This window comes from Trypanosoma cruzi, genomic scaffold (genome assembly GCF_000209065.1).
Source record: "Trypanosoma cruzi strain CL Brener 1047053516309 genomic scaffold, whole genome shotgun sequence".
Classification (NCBI taxonomy): domain Eukaryota; phylum Euglenozoa; class Kinetoplastea; order Trypanosomatida; family Trypanosomatidae; genus Trypanosoma; species Trypanosoma cruzi.
Window position 1 is genome coordinate 4731 of NW_001849135.1, and position 15258 is coordinate 19988.

General features: G+C 53.8%; 2 protein-coding genes and 3 pseudogenes across 2 annotated transcripts, besides 3 other annotated features; all 5 read right to left on the reverse strand.

Moving 5' to 3' along the window:
* Positions 1-15258: a sequence feature (areas not merged during assembly with more than two copies in the genome that could not be assigned to a particular haplotype).
* Tc00.1047053506187.20 (trans-sialidase, putative) lies at positions 2067-4709 on the reverse strand (the record flags this gene model as incomplete). Its single annotated transcript, XM_803124.1, has 1 exon — positions 2067-4709. The coding sequence occupies one exon, from the start codon at positions 4707-4709 to the stop codon at positions 2067-2069; it is 2643 nt and encodes an 880-aa protein (XP_808217.1).
* Positions 5499-7928, reverse strand: Tc00.1047053506187.40 (annotated as a pseudogene).
* Positions 8811-8856: a microsatellite.
* On the reverse strand, positions 9199-10011 carry Tc00.1047053506187.50 (mucin-associated surface protein (MASP), putative; the record flags this gene model as incomplete). The annotated part of the gene is made up of 1 exon (XM_803125.1): positions 9199-10011. The coding sequence occupies one exon, from the start codon at positions 10009-10011 to the stop codon at positions 9199-9201; it is 813 nt and encodes a 270-aa protein (XP_808218.1).
* Positions 9589-9629: a sequence feature (CT-rich).
* Tc00.1047053506187.65 lies at positions 12331-12744 on the reverse strand (annotated as a pseudogene).
* Tc00.1047053506187.80 lies at positions 13997-15258 on the reverse strand (annotated as a pseudogene; the record flags this gene model as incomplete).

Consider the following 15258-nt stretch of genomic DNA (forward strand, 5'->3'; position numbering starts at 1 on the left):
TTCCCTGCCGCCACAAGTGACAGACATGATCCCGGATGCATTCGACACCACTAATATTTTCGGACCGTTGGCAAAGGAAGGCCTCTTCTTGGATGCATTCGGGGCCAACACTGCGGTCAGATTGCTGGCAAACTCAAGCTTCTTCCCGGAAGTGTTGGTCGCCGTGTTGGATGGGGGACTCGGATCAACGGTGTTGGGTCCGTCAGGCGCCGCAGACCGTCGCCAATCCTCGTGTTGACGTGACGGCTCAGCATTAACTTGCGGCGCAGTTGTCCCACCAGATTTTGTGTCATCATTCCCTTCGCGGGGTGGCGGCAACTGACAGATGCCCGTCCGGTCAGCATCGCTGCTCCGTGCAGGCGGATGGATGGTTCCATCGGGATAAAATTGACGCCGCCACAATTCATAAGGGCCGGCGCATTTATGTGTCGTCACATTCATCGTGGAGGCAACGGTGACCCCTTCCTCTTCCTTGCACAGCTGGCAGCACGGTTGCTACATGTGTGCACCGCATGGGCCACATGGCACACAGCACCCAGCTCACCATTCCTGCCATGCATGCGCACATCAAAGCCACTGAAAGTATAATTCTCACACTGAGCATCAGCACCGGCAGCAGAACACTTCTTCCACGCCCGCACACACACACGCGATAGCTCAGGCTGCCGTCACTCGGAGCACACGATACATCCACCGGCACAACCACCACACCCGCAGGAAAATAGACTCGGGGTGCGCGGTCCCTCCTCCCTTCTCCTCACGCCCACGGAAGAAGACAGCCGCCACACGCAACTGCCAGCATGCACCACAAAGGGTGCATTCAAATCCACTGCAATGTGCATCTTGTGTGTGTGTGGTTGTGTGTGCCTGCAGCAACACAAAGCAAAGAAGTGGAAAAGAGGGGAGCAGAGTATGTGGAGGGACGCACAAAAATGTACAGCGGAGACGCATAACGGAAACAACAACAAGAAGACCGCTCAAACTCATGACTGCACTGCAGCCCAAGCAGCGGCAATTCACACAATATTTATTGAAAACAAAAAACGTCCCCCTTAGACTTATGTAAACCCCACCACACAAAATAATTATAAATAAAAAGAAATCGTCCATTGCTGCTCCACACAAATTTAAAACAAGAAAAAAATCGCCTGGCTGCCGTGTGGCCACACCAAACTGTCTGCATGTATTTTGCCCGCAAAGAAAATTAAAAAGATGGTTGCGTGTGCTTCAACCGTCCGACCCTCCGTGTGTCCGCACATCGTTTATATTTCATGGGGTCATCTGCGTGTTGCTGCTCCCCTCAGCCCTCTCACCGGCGCGTGAGTGCGGCCCGCAGAGCACAGTCACTCGTGTGTGGAGGGAAGTGAGAGAAGCACACAGACACGACGGGAGTCGCGTCACTCCATCGGGAGAGTGAGCGCAGCAAAAGAAAAAAAAATCATCGGAGGGGAAAGAAATGCTCACGAGGCCGACACCGAAGGGTGCGCCACCGCATGAAATAAACACGAGAAGCAAAACAAATCCTTAAAGAAAAACACGGCGGCAGGGTGTGGCTGTGTGTGTGGCGCTGCGGGTGTCTGCCCGCCCTGGCCGCAAAGAAAACAAAACAAGAGGGAAGAAATGTGTGCTCCGCCCCACAGGCACTCGTCGCACGCCCACACGTCACGGCTCCCTCAGCGCGCCGTTCGTCGCGGCCCCTCCTCATGCGTGCAGCAGGCGAGGCGCACAGGGCCGTCGTCATGAGCGTGTCGGTGGGTGTGCGAGTGGAGCAGTTGGGCGGGAAACACACGGCACCCCTCGCAGGAAGAGTGCAGAAGAAACAATTAAAGAGGGAAGAGTAGAAAAGAAAAAGAGGTACATAGTGATTGCCCCAAAAACAAAAAAAAAAGAAGGAATGGGGTAGTAAGAAATAAAAACGAAAAAAGATTTAAACCAGAAATTAGCAAACATTAAAATAAATTTAAAATACGCACAAAAAAAGTAAGAGTATCAGAGATATTCGTTCCCGAGGAAGTAATTCTGTGCAGGGAAGGTCGCAAGTGTCCCACGCGGCAGCCAGTCACTCCTCACAGTGCCGCAAACCCCCACAGTCCCAACAGAAGAACAAGCGATGGCAGCAGTCCGCCCTCACTCACAGTGCCGGCATCGCTGTTATTCCCCTGCGACAAACTTCCGAGGTTGCTGTTGAGTGCCGTAGCATTTACTTTCCTGACCTGTGGCTGGACCACTTCCTCCTGCGCATCCGTTCCTCCTTCTCTTTTCTCCATCTTTGGCTCGCCATCAGCAGTAGAACCGCCATCCACAGTTTGAGTTCCATCGGAAGATTTTCCTGACGCCACCTTCTTTACTGAGCCATTTTCTGCTGATGGAATACTGACAGTGGACACCGCTGATGCGGATGCACCGCCACTGTCCGCACCCTGATTTTCATTCAACAATTTAGGCTCCGACGGCGATTGCCCGGCAGAAGAGGACTGCGACGGGGTTCCTTGGGCATTGTCAGGCACCGCAGGTGGAGTGGAGGCTTTATTCGGGTTGAGGGCACCAATCTCTGTGGAACTCAACGGGCGGTTGTACAGCAGGACGTTCGTCACCGTCACAAACACGCCTTCTTGGATCTCTGCGCTGCCTCCATCCCCTCCAATGTAAAAGTGTGAGATCACCTTAGATTCCGTATTTTCCATTGTGCATTGTTCATCCCCACCCACACGCTTACCATCGACGTACGCAGAGCCCTGTTTGCCGTTCTGTAGCACAATGGCCAATTGGTGTTTTTTCCCTGGTTGCCATGTGATGCTGAGCTCCTTGTTCTCTCCGCCATCGCACAGTAATAGCCACTTCTTTTTATTGTTGTACGACAGTCCCAGGAGTACAGTCTTATCACTGTCATTCATCTTCACACCCATCAATGGAATAAGGGTATCTCCCTCCTCCGGCACACCGTCGATGGACACCGTCGCCACAAGAGTAAATTTGTGGTTCGCAAAGTGGTACAGCTGATTCTCCCCCTGCTCGCCAACGGGCCACTGCGCCCCTGCGCCACGCCCAGTGAACTTCACGCCATCGGAGGACCCTGTGGCCGCTGCTGCATCATTCTCCGCTATTGTGGCGTTCACGCCGAGGTATTCGTCCATCCATGTCTTCTCGGAAAATTGGCCAGACAAAAAGCCAACCAGCCCATCCGTGATCTTAACACCGCTGCAGTCATTTTCAGTTAAACGATCTTCCTGAGCAAGTAAAGTGGCACACAGCTTAGAGACACGTTTGTCCACCTCCTTCCAGGTCGTCAGCACCTCCTTCACCCGCTCCAGCTGCGCAGTCAGGAGCACAGAGACCACACCAGGTGATGGTTTCTCATCGTTGTCTTTCTTCTTCTCGTACAGTGCAATCAACTCTTCATTATTATTAGCTTCACTACTTCCATCACTTCTGTACAGCAGGGAGCTGGCGGCAGCATCGTCCCCTTTCCCGGATACCGGCCCAATATCAACAATGTGCGTATTGTCCGTCAGCCAAAGATGAAGTACGCCCTTTTCATTACCATTTTCTTTTTTACTGTCCTCGGGATACACCGGCAGAGTAACGAGCATCACTTTTTTATTATCACCATCATTTCCAAAAGTCGCTGTGATGAACCCGCTTCTTACGCCCTTCTCATGTGGCTTACGGTTGCTGCCCCACACGCGCGAGAGCGTCCCGAGTGCCTCCGCCCACGCATCCCCCTTGTCATCGGACTCGTACACCCTGCGGCGGCCATCAGCACACGCAGTCATCATGATGAGTGTTTTGTCCTTCCACCCCACGACGGAGGGATCACTGCAGCCACCGTCAGACATCCCCTTCGACAGCGTCCAATTCGTATTATCCTTCGAGTGTATGATAAGTGAGATAGTCTTCACATTCACTTCAGTGCCATCTGCCTTCTTCTTCGTGCCTTCCACTGGAAACACAAGAGTCTCGTCCTCCATCTTAACACCCGATCCACCGCTTCCAATCAGCTTTGTCCAGGAATCGAGCTGTGCGTCAAACAGTCTTTGCGGGGAACTCTCAGTATCTTTCCAGACAATTTTTTTGCTATTTGCAACCTCACTGACGTTCCCTTTCACCAGCAAAAGTCCCAATTGATTCGCGTCAGGCTTGGCATCCTGTCTAGGAGCGACAACTTTATTGATGTAGACTCCAGCAAGCATGCAAATATCATTTCCCCTCACAGCAGTTGTTGGTCGGCTCACATCTACTCTTTTATTTGGGTCTTTGGAAGTACCTCCCTCCAGTAATTGTGTCCCATCGTTGGCATTCTTCAGTACTTCCTCCGGTGTGTCAGTAGTTTTTGTCGTAAGAAGTTGGGATGCAATGCCAGTAAAACTGGCATCATCCTTCTTCCACTTTGCCTCGGCAACGGCAAATACGTCACTCCCCACCTTCAAAAGGCTGGGAGCACCCAACGAGTCCAATTTTTCATCACCGGTGATGCCCCTCCATTTAAACTGGGGATCAGCTGGCTGCCCCGCAACTCCCGCAGCACCTCCAGCGTTGCAGCACACCATCACAACAATGAGGAGCACCAGAGCAGAAAAGAAGTGATGCCGGGACATGTTGGGTCTCTGCGGCTCACTCTCTCTTCCTTCCCTTCTCCCTCCGCTGGATCCGGTCACGCGGCGACGGTTGTGTGTGCGGGGTGCCTTCACTGCAGCAACACGTGAGAGCATATAAATATGTGTGTGTGGGCGGTGTGTGTGCTGTAGGTCCTTCCAGAGCCTTCGAATTTCACAGTAGCGTTTAGCGCTTGGTAGTAACTTATTTCCTTTGTGTGTGAGTGGTTCAGAAAAAAAGGAAAAAGAAGTGAACACACCGCCACCCATCCACAGTGAGCGGCATCATCATCCGCACCGCATTCACTCTCAAAAAAAACTCAAGCACACACGCAGCCGCGGAATGGGTGCTCACAACCACAAAATCAAAAAGGAAAAAAAAACAAATTACCAAAGCGTGGGACGACCAGCGCACACACTCTCATTGCTCCCGTAAACCAAAACACGAACACAGAGGGAGACAGATAGAGAGGTCGCCCACTCAATGCAATAAAAACAAAACAGAAACAGTAACGGTGCTCCGCCCATGCAGCCAGGCAAGACGGCAGCGGTGCGTGTCGTGCAAAAGAGAGCATCAACGGGCCTGCATGGGTGTGCATGCATATATACAATGGGCACATTATGTGTGTGCCTCGTGGGGTGAGGTGAGGGCGAGAGTCCATGCAAGGGGACACACACACACACAAGAGGCACGGCTGGATGGCAGCGGTACATGCGGTGCACGGCTCTCTCACACTCACTCTCACGCACGGTGGCAGCACACAAAATTCGAATTAAAAAAAGGCACAAAAAAAAGGTTTAAAAATGACAAACAAAAAATGTTATCCGGGGAATATTTCGTTTCCGGGAGGACAGTAGTTCTGTGCAGGGGAGGTCGCAGTGTCCCACGCGGCAGCCAGTCACTCCTCACAGAGCCGCAAACCCCCACAGTCCCAACAGAAGAACAAGCGATGGCAGCACCTCGTTGCCAAACACAGTGCCGCCACCACCATGTGCCCCACTCTCACGAGCGGCAACGCCACCCGTTGCTCCCGCCGCCAAATGATCAGCAGAGCACTTCGGGCGAGACACCACGGCCGAAGACGTACGCGCAGCCACACTCTTCGGAATAGAAACTTTGTTTGCGTTAAGCGCAGTAATCCCATTGCCATCCAACGGGCGGTTGTACAGCAGGACGTTCGTCACAGTCACAGACACGCCTTCGTTGCTCCCTGTTTTGTCTCCATCCCCTCCAATGCAGAAGTGGGAGACCACATTAATATCCGTATTTTTCAATTCACATTGCGCATCCCCACACACAAGTTTACCATTGACGTAGATCGAGCCCTGTTTGCCGTTCTGTAGCACAATCGCCACCTGGTGCTTTGCATCTGTCTCCCAAGTGCCGCTGAGCTCCTCGGCCTTTCCGCCACTCTGCAACAATTTCCACTTCTTTGTTGAACGACAGTCCCAGAAGTACTGGATTCTCTGCGTCACTCATCTTCACACCCATCAAAGGAATAGGGCCCTCCTTCGTCGGCACCTTGTCGATGGACACCGTCGCCACAAGAGTGAGGTTGTGGTTCGGAAAGTGGTACAGCTGATTCTCCCCCTGCTCGCCAACAGGCCACTCCACCCACGCTCCTTTGAACGTCACTCCGCCGGCATGCAATGTTGCCTTCGCAGCCCCTTCATTATTTACCGTGGCGCTCACCCCGAGGTACTCGTCCCTCCATGTGTTACCAGAGAAGTTGCCGGACAAAAAGCCAACCAGCCCATCCGTGATCTTACCACCGCTGCAGTCATTTTCAGTTGGACGGTCCTTCTCGGCACTTGGGGGGCACAGCTGGGAAACGCTTTGGTCCACTTTATTCCAGGTCGCCACCACCTCCTTCACCCGCTGCAGCTGCTCACTCAGGAGCACAGAGACCACACCAGGTGATGGTTTGCCCTCAGCGCCCTTCTTCTCGTACAGTGCAATCAACTCCTCATTATTATTAGCTTCACTACTTCCATCACTTCTGTACTGCAGGGAGCTGGCGGCAGCATCGTCCCCTTCCCCGGATACCGGCCCAATATCAACAATGTGCGTATTGTCCGTCAGCCAAAGGTGGAGTTCACCCTTTTGAGCGCCTCCCTTCTCAAGCTTCTCGGAATACACCGGCAGAGTAACGAGCATCACGTCCCTGTTCTCGACCGTCGCCGTGATGAACCCGCTTCCAACGCCCTTCTCATGTGGCTTACGGTTGTTGTCCCACACACGCGAGAGTGTTCCGAGTGCCTCCGCCCACGGCCTCCCCCTTGTCACCGATCTCGTACACCCTGCGGCGGCCATCAGCACACGCAGTCATCATGATGAGTGTTTTGTCCTTCCACCCCACGACGGAGGGATCACCGCAGCCACCGTCAGACATCCCCTTCGACAGCGTCCAACTCGCAGCATCCGAGGAGGACATGAGCAGCGAAACATTGTTATTCCCTCCATCCTCCGCAGTGCCATTAACCTTATTCTCCTTCACGGCTTCCGTTGCGAACACAAGCGTGCCATCCTCCATCTTAGCACCCGATCCACCACCTCCAATGTGTCCTGTCAAAGTGTCATCGTTGTCACCGATAGCATTGCACAAAATACTGATGGTATCATTCCAATAAATTCTTTTGGTACTTTCATCCACACCACTGACGTTCCCTTTCACCAGCAAAAGTCCCCACTGAGCCACGCCAGCCACACCTACCTGACAATTAGAGAGACCTTTACTCATGCAGACTCCAGCAAGCATGTAAATATCATTTCCCCTCACAACTGTTGTTGGACGGCTCACATGTACTCTCGTCCCGCCTTGGGAATCATCCTTATCCTCTGTTTTGGAGGCGCAATTCCCTCCATCGGTTGGACACTCCTCCAGCACTTCCGTCCTCACCTCAGTTGCTTCCAGGGCTTTGGGGTTTTTGTCGTCCAACTTCATGAATTGTGGAGCAATGCAAGGAAAAATGACGCTATCCTTCTCGCACCACGCCTCGGCAACGGCAAACACCTCACCATTCATCCCAACAAGACTGGGAGCATGGAGAGGACTCACTTTTCTCCATCCTTCACATCTCTCCAAACAAAATATTTCCCCGATGAAGAGTCCTGACGTGACTCGGATCCTGCAGCAGCCACAGCCCCAACACTGTTGCAGCACAACATCACAAGAAGAAGAAAAAGGGGCACCGCAGAGTAGAAGAGATGCCGGGACATGTTGGGCATCCGCCGCTCACTCTCTCCTCCTTCCCTCCTCCTTCCGCTGGATCCGGTCACGCGGCGACGGTTATGTGTGCGGGGTGCCTTCACTGCAGCAACACGTGAGAGCACATAAATATGTGTGGGCGGTGTGTGTGTGCTGTTGGTCCTTTCAGTGCCTTCGAATTCCACAGTAGCGATTAGCGCTTGGTAGTAACTTCTTTCCTTTGTGTGTGAGTGGTTTAGAGAAAAGAGGAAAAAGAAGTGAAACGCACCGCCACCCATCTACAGTGAGCGGCATCATCATCCGCACCGCATTCACTCCCAACAACAACGACAACCCACGCGCACAGACACACGGAACGAGGAGGAAGAACAGTGCAAAGAGAACACACAACGACTGTTGCCACCAGCAGGAGCCACGGCGGGTGCTTCTGCCACGCGTCAGCACTCTCCGAGCTACGCCGACACACAAAACAATCGGCGAGATGCAGAAGGGCACAACTGCCCCTCGCAACACCAACGCGCCATCGCCAGTCGTTTTACTGTTGTCTCTTCCCACACCCTCCATCGCACATCGCCCCGCACAGCCGGAGAATCCTCCGTCGGTGCACGAACAGCGGGAGGAACACGTCGGCACGTGCAGCTGCCAGGAGTGAATCCATACGCATATCTCCCAGGCTCCCTCAATGCCGCGCCGCACACGGGCAGCACACCAAGAAAATCACGCTCGCAGCACGGCAAAAAAAAAAATCGCAGTCTTCCGTCATCCCTCCTCGAAAGGGCCGCCGCAGCCAAAATATTGTGCGTGTGCGCGTTCTCATCATTCACGCCTCTCCACAGCGTGTGCATGTGTTTGTGTGTTTGTCAGCGCCTATACTTGCAGAGCAGATGTACGGAACACAAGAGAGTCAAAAACGGCAACAACAGAGAAGCGGATAGCACACACGCAAATTACTCATATCATCACACACACACGCAGCCGCGGAATGGGTGCACCCAACCACAACACAAGTAAAACAAAAACAAAAAGAAAAACAATAAAAAAAACAAAAAGAAAAAAACCGAAGCGTGGGACGACCAGCGCACACACACTCTCATTGCTCCCGTAAAGCAAAACACACACACAGGGAGAGAGAGAGAGGTCGCCCACACAAAGCAATGGAAACAAAAAAAAAACAGTTACGGTGCTCCGCCCATGCAGCCAGGCAGGACGGCAGCGGTGCGTGTCGTGCAAAAGAGAGCACCAACGGGCCTGCATGGGTGTGCATGCATATATACAATGGGCACATTATGTGTGTGCTTCGTGGGGTGAGGTGAGGGCGAGAGTCCATGCAAGGGGACACACACAGAGAGAAGGACGAGTGTGTGTGCGGGCGGTGCACGGCTCTCTCACACTCACTCTCACGCGGCCACCACCGCAGCAGCAGCCGCACAAGCAAAAACAAGAAGAAGCAAAAGAGGGGAGGTGGTGTGGGAGACCGCGGTGCTGCCATCACTGTCGCCAGTCGTCGCCGTCGTAGTTTTCATGGCTGTGGCCGTCACTGGTGTTTCCTTCGGATTGGCATCTTTATTTTCATTTTGTTTTCCCTCTGCCGTCCCTGCACCATCAGCTGCTGGGTCATCGTCTCCAGTTGTTGGTGTGCTGTTGGGATTTGTTATATTTGATGCTCCCGCCGCACCAGAAGATAAACTTCGCTGCTCTTGACCGCCTGCTGAGGTCACCTCTGTGGTGCTGGCAACAGCTTCTTCTTTCTCTGTCTCCTCCTTTCCTTTCGCACCATTCTCTCCGTGTTCTTCCTCTTCCTCTTCCTCTTCCTTTTCTTCCTTCTCTTTATTTTCTGTATTTTTATTATTGTTGTCCGTCGTTGTACTTACCGTTTCTGATGCTTCTCCTCCTTCAGATTGTTTTGCCGGTGACGGGCTCGCTTTCTCTTCCGTTCCCGGTGATCCTGACGCCTTTGATGCTGCTGCTTGTGGCGTTCCCGGCAATTCTGGCGCCGGTAGTGCTGGTGTTTCTTGAGACGCTGCATGTTCACCGCTTTTGTCACCTTCTCCAGCGGCATCTTTGGAATCGTCGTCATTTTTAGTACTGTTCATCTTACCGGACGCATTACCCGAAGAACCTCGAGATGTTTCAGCTGGTTCACCACCGCAGACACCGCACCACAGCACGCAGAGGGCACACACCAGCAGCACACGGCCAGTCGTCATCATCACGGCTGCACACACAGTCTAGGGAGGGACAAAGAGAGGAGGATGAGAAGAGCACACACACATCAGCAGCATGGAAAAAAAGGGAAGGTGCTGACATGAGGGCTGCTGTCATGAGCATGGGGGACGCGTGCACGCAGGAAGAACAGGCAACAATGAAACACCGGACAGCGCGGCACACAACTCCACGGCATGTAAAACCCACCCGCAGCTGCCCCCAAATGGAAGGGAAAGAGGGCGCAACAGTACGGCAAGAACACAGTGATGCCGGTGCGGAAAAGGATCCCAGAACGGCGTGAAAAAGAAACAAAAAACAGTCTTCCCCCACAGCGGCCACATCCAACAACGCAAGCAATAATAACAGAAACAAACACCACACACGGCGACTCACAGCGGCAGTGAGTTCCCTGTCGCCAATCTTCATGGCTGCACGCCACCGCACTCCTCGTGAGTCCATCGGTCCGCTGCCTTCCTCCTTCCCGCGGCTCCCCCGCACGAACAGCCACGGCACACAATCGGGTCCATCCACACCCGTCGCCACGCCGTCCTCAACGACCCAACAGTCAACCGCCCAAAAACCGTTGCTGAAATCACACACCCACAACAAAGCACGCGACGCAACATCATGTCACGCGGACCCCGCCGTCAGAAGAACGTCATGCCAACCGTTTGGCCGGCGCACGGTACAATCAAACGAGAGAACAGAGAAGTAAGACAGGCACTCAATCAAGGACTCTCCACGCACACAGCCCTTTTGATGCCGCCGCTGCTGCCACGGGCACGGTACCCGAGCGGAAAATGACACGCAGTAAAAAAGGCCTCACAAGAGAGAAACAATCCACACGTCTATATGCAAAGCGCCACTCAGGCTGCTGCAGCTGCAGGGTCCGTGGGCAAAAATGCGCCTTACTGAACCCCGCCAGTTATGTCAGTCTCCCCTCCCACCAATGTAGCGCATAATGCACAGCGTGCGTCCACAGGCATCCACTCCCGGTGCCCTAGCAACACTTCAGAACACACATAATGGAGAAGGGAAGTATCATTACACAATGCCAAAGCAGGTAAATAAAAATAGGGAAATCAAAACCACACAGATCCCTCGCACACGCACACAAACACCCCACAGTATCCTCCAGAAAAAGTCAAACAATTTCTTATCCCAACCCATATTGCACGCGTGGTGCCGCCACATTAGCGAACAACACAAAAGAGGGAGAGTGCATACAGCATGTCCCTAGTACAAAGTATACGGACAAGCAGAGCGTATGTATATACTGACAGGAACATGCCAGTTGATATAGGCCTTTCTCTCTTGCACCCACTGCTGAGTGTTGGCACCGCGGCGGCAGCGGCAAGCAGAAGAATCAGCGGAAAGGGACAAGCAGCAGCCGCACTTTTACTGCCGTGGATCGGAGGCGGGGCGTCCTCCATGTCTGCCTCCCAACCCCGCACACCACCGCCGCTTCATCCTCCCTCGGCGGAGGGTCCACGGCGCCCTGCGCGTCATCAGCGGCATCAGGGCTCCTGGGTCCCGTGGCTGTGGCACCGCCACCGGCCTTGTCGCTGGCGGCCTCATCTCATAATGATTGTCCCACAACAGACGTCACACCATCGGCGGCCACATCGTCGATGTCCGGAACATCGCTCCTCTTCTCCGCCTCCTGCGGCGCACCCGCGGTGTCGCTGGGCAAGAGCACTCCGTTGCCGTCGTGGCACCTGAGGCGACCTCCTTCTCCTCTGGCGACGGATGCTTCTGGGGAGCAGCCGTGTCCACATCCTTCGGTGGTGTGCCACGGTCGGTGCCAATGCTCTCTGGATCGGGGACGGATGCCCGTGGCAAAGCTTGTTCAGTATATGCCAGTGAAACCGTCCTGCTCCACACACTCTCTCCTCGCCGCCCTACGAAACTATTGGAAGCAGGCTGCCGCTGGTGGCGGATATCGTGCACACCTGCGCGTGGTCACGGAAAATAGCTTTTCCCTCGTCGTAGGGCGGAGCAACCCACGTAATCGTCGCCTCGGCCGTGCATGGGGCACAACGGGCGTTAGCCTCTTCAGTCACTCTCAGACGCACCCGCATGCCGAGGCACCGCAACGCCGCATGCATGACAGCACCGAGATGTATGTTTCTTCCGTGTCCCTCGCATCCGTCGTGTTGGTGGGAGGCGTGTCCAGACACCACGAAGAGGGCTTGTCCCCAGGCACCGCAGACAAACATTCTCCCCTCCAAATAACAGCGGCAGCATTTCTCACATCCAGTGCGGGACCAATGATGGGGCAACTGTCCATCGGGCGTTTTGCTGACCCCTCATGGATAATTCGTCTACACACCAACCACTCGAATACCGATCCAACGTGCAGCGTCTGGCAGGAACGCCCCCTTCGCAGAACATCTGGGGATATTCACTCATGTTCGGTGCGGAGCACTTCCTCTGCAGCAGCGCACAGCACGAATTCCTTCACCAGCGCATCGGCTCCGCCATCTCCCACTTCACCTTCATGCAGCCCAGGTCAGCCGGTGCGGCCAGCGTCAGCTCCGTGCGGCAGCCGGCACAACCAATCGGTGCCATCCACTCATCCTTCGCGTGGCGCTGCGACCAGTGCGACACCAGCGTCCTCCCGTCACCATCGCCATCCTGCAGTTCCATGCCATCAATGTCGTCGCAGTCACGGGGCTCCTCGCAGCCACCACGGCAGTCGTCGAGTGCACCACCACCGACAGCGCTCTGCCACGCACAGCACCATGTCAGCATTGGCAACACCAGTGGAACAATGCCCAGCACGCATCGTGAACCGAATGCAAACGCTGCCCGTGGCAAATGGGGGCACAATCAAAGGACCCTCCAGTGGCTGCACGAGCAGACGATCCGCATGCAGTTTGAAAGCAGCAGGGACAACTTCATTCTCGAGAATGATCCCGTGCGCAGAGGATACAACGTCATCCTCACACTCGCAATTGTCATCCAATGAATTCATTGCGTAGTACCTCTCTGAGATCCAATACTTCCCGGTATCATCCAGGTCCCTTGTGGATACGTTGATGCGGATGGGCATCCATCCATCCCAATGACGGTGTATGGCCGCAGCGCACCAACTGCTCAAAAAGGGTGCGTCCCTCACAACAACGCGGATCCAATTCTTGCTGTCGGCACGCATAACATATTCAACAAATCGAGGGTACGTCAAAGTGACAGCAAAGCACCCGCCGGCAATCACACCATAAACACCATCACATGCAGCAGCACCAGCGTCTCAAACTAATGTGGGGTGTAGAGCAAGTAAGCCATTGATGTGGGTGTTAGGCACATATTCCGTGGCTCGCTGAAGCAACAAGGACCGATTGCGTGGGAGAAACAAAGAACAGGAGAATACAAAAGGGAAAATTCAGCCATCCGCACTTTAAGAAGAAAACCAATCAATGAATTTAAAATGGGTGCACCCAACCACAACACACGCAAAGATTCAAAAAAAAGAGAAACAAAAATGCCGAAGCGTGGGACGACCAGCGCACACACTCTCATTGCTCCCGTAAAGCAAAACACACACAGAGGGAGAGAGAGAGAGGTCGCCCACTCAATGCAATAAAAACAAAACAGTTACGGTGCTCCGCCCATGCAGCCAGGCAGGACGGCAGCGGTGCGTGTCGTGAAAAAGAGAGCACCAACGGGCCTGCATGGGTGTGCATGCATATATACAATGGGCACATTATGTGTGTGCCTCGTGGGGTGAGGTGAGGGCGAGAGTCCATGCAAGGGGACACACACACACACAAGAGGCACGGCTGGATGGCAGCGGTACATGCGGTGCGGCCCCGACATCAACAATCACGCACGGTGGCAGCACACAAAATTCAAATTTAAAAAAAGGCACAAAAAAAAGGTGTAAAAATTAAGAACAAAAAAATGTTATCCGGGGAATATTTCGTTTACGGGAGGACAGTAGTTCTGTGAAGGGGAGGGTCGCAGTGTCCCACGCGGCAGCCAGTCACTCCTCACAGAGCCGCAAACCCCCACAGTCCCAACAGAAGAACAAGCGATGGCAGCACCTCGTTACCAAACACAGTGCCGCCATCACCATGTGCCCCACTGCCACGAGCGGCAACGCCACCCGTTGCTCCCGCCGCCAAATGATCAGCAGAGCACTTCGGGCGAGACACCACGGCCGAAGACGTACGCGCAGCCACACTCTTCGGAATAGAAACTTTGTTTGTTTTAAGCGCATTAATCCCATTGCCATCCAACGGGCAGTTGTACAGCAGGACGTTCGTCACAGTCACAGACACGCCTTCGTTGCTCCCTGTTTTGTCTCCATCCCCTCCAACGCAGAAGTGGGAGACCACATTAATATCCGTATTTTTCAGTTCACATTGCGCATCCCCACACACAAGTTTACCATTGACGTAGATCGAGCCCTGTTTGCCGTTCTGTAGCACAATCGCCACCTGGTACTTTGCGTCTGTCTCCCAAGTGCCGCTGAGCTCCTCGGTCTTTCCGCCACTCTGCAACAATTTCCTCTTCTTTGTTGAACGACAGTCCCAGAAGTACTGGATTCTCTGCGCCATTCATCTTCACACCCATCAATGGAATAGGACCCTCCTTCGTCGGCACATTGTCAATGGACACCGTCGCCACAAGAGTGAAGTTGTGGTTCGCAAGGTGGTACAGCTGATTCTCCCCCTGCTCGCCAACAGGCCGCTCCACCCACGCTCCTTTGAACGTCACTCCGCAGGCATGCAATGTTGCCTTCGCAGCCCCTTCATTATTATTTACCGTGGCGTCCACCCCGAGGTACTCGTCCCTCCATGTGTTACCAGAGAAGTTGCCGGACAAAAAGCCAACCAGCCCATCCGTGATCTTAACACCGCTGCAGTCATTTTCAGTTGGACGGTCCTTCTCAGCACTTGAGGAGCACAGCTGGGAAACGCTTTGGTCCACTTTCTTCCAGGTCACCACCTCCTTCACCCGCTGCAGCTGCGCAGTCAGGAGCACAGAGACCACACCAGGTGATGGTTTGCCCTCAGCGCCCTTCTTCTTCTCGTACAGTGCAATCAACTCCTCATTATTATTAGCTTCACTACTTCTACCACTTTTGTACAACAGGGAGCTGGCGGCAACATCGTCCCCTTCCCCGGATACCGGCCCAATATCAACAATGTGCGTATTGTCCGTCAGCCAAAGATGGAGTTCACCCTTTTGAGCGCCTCCCTTCTCAAGCTTCTCGGAATACACCGGCAGAGTAACGAGCATCACGT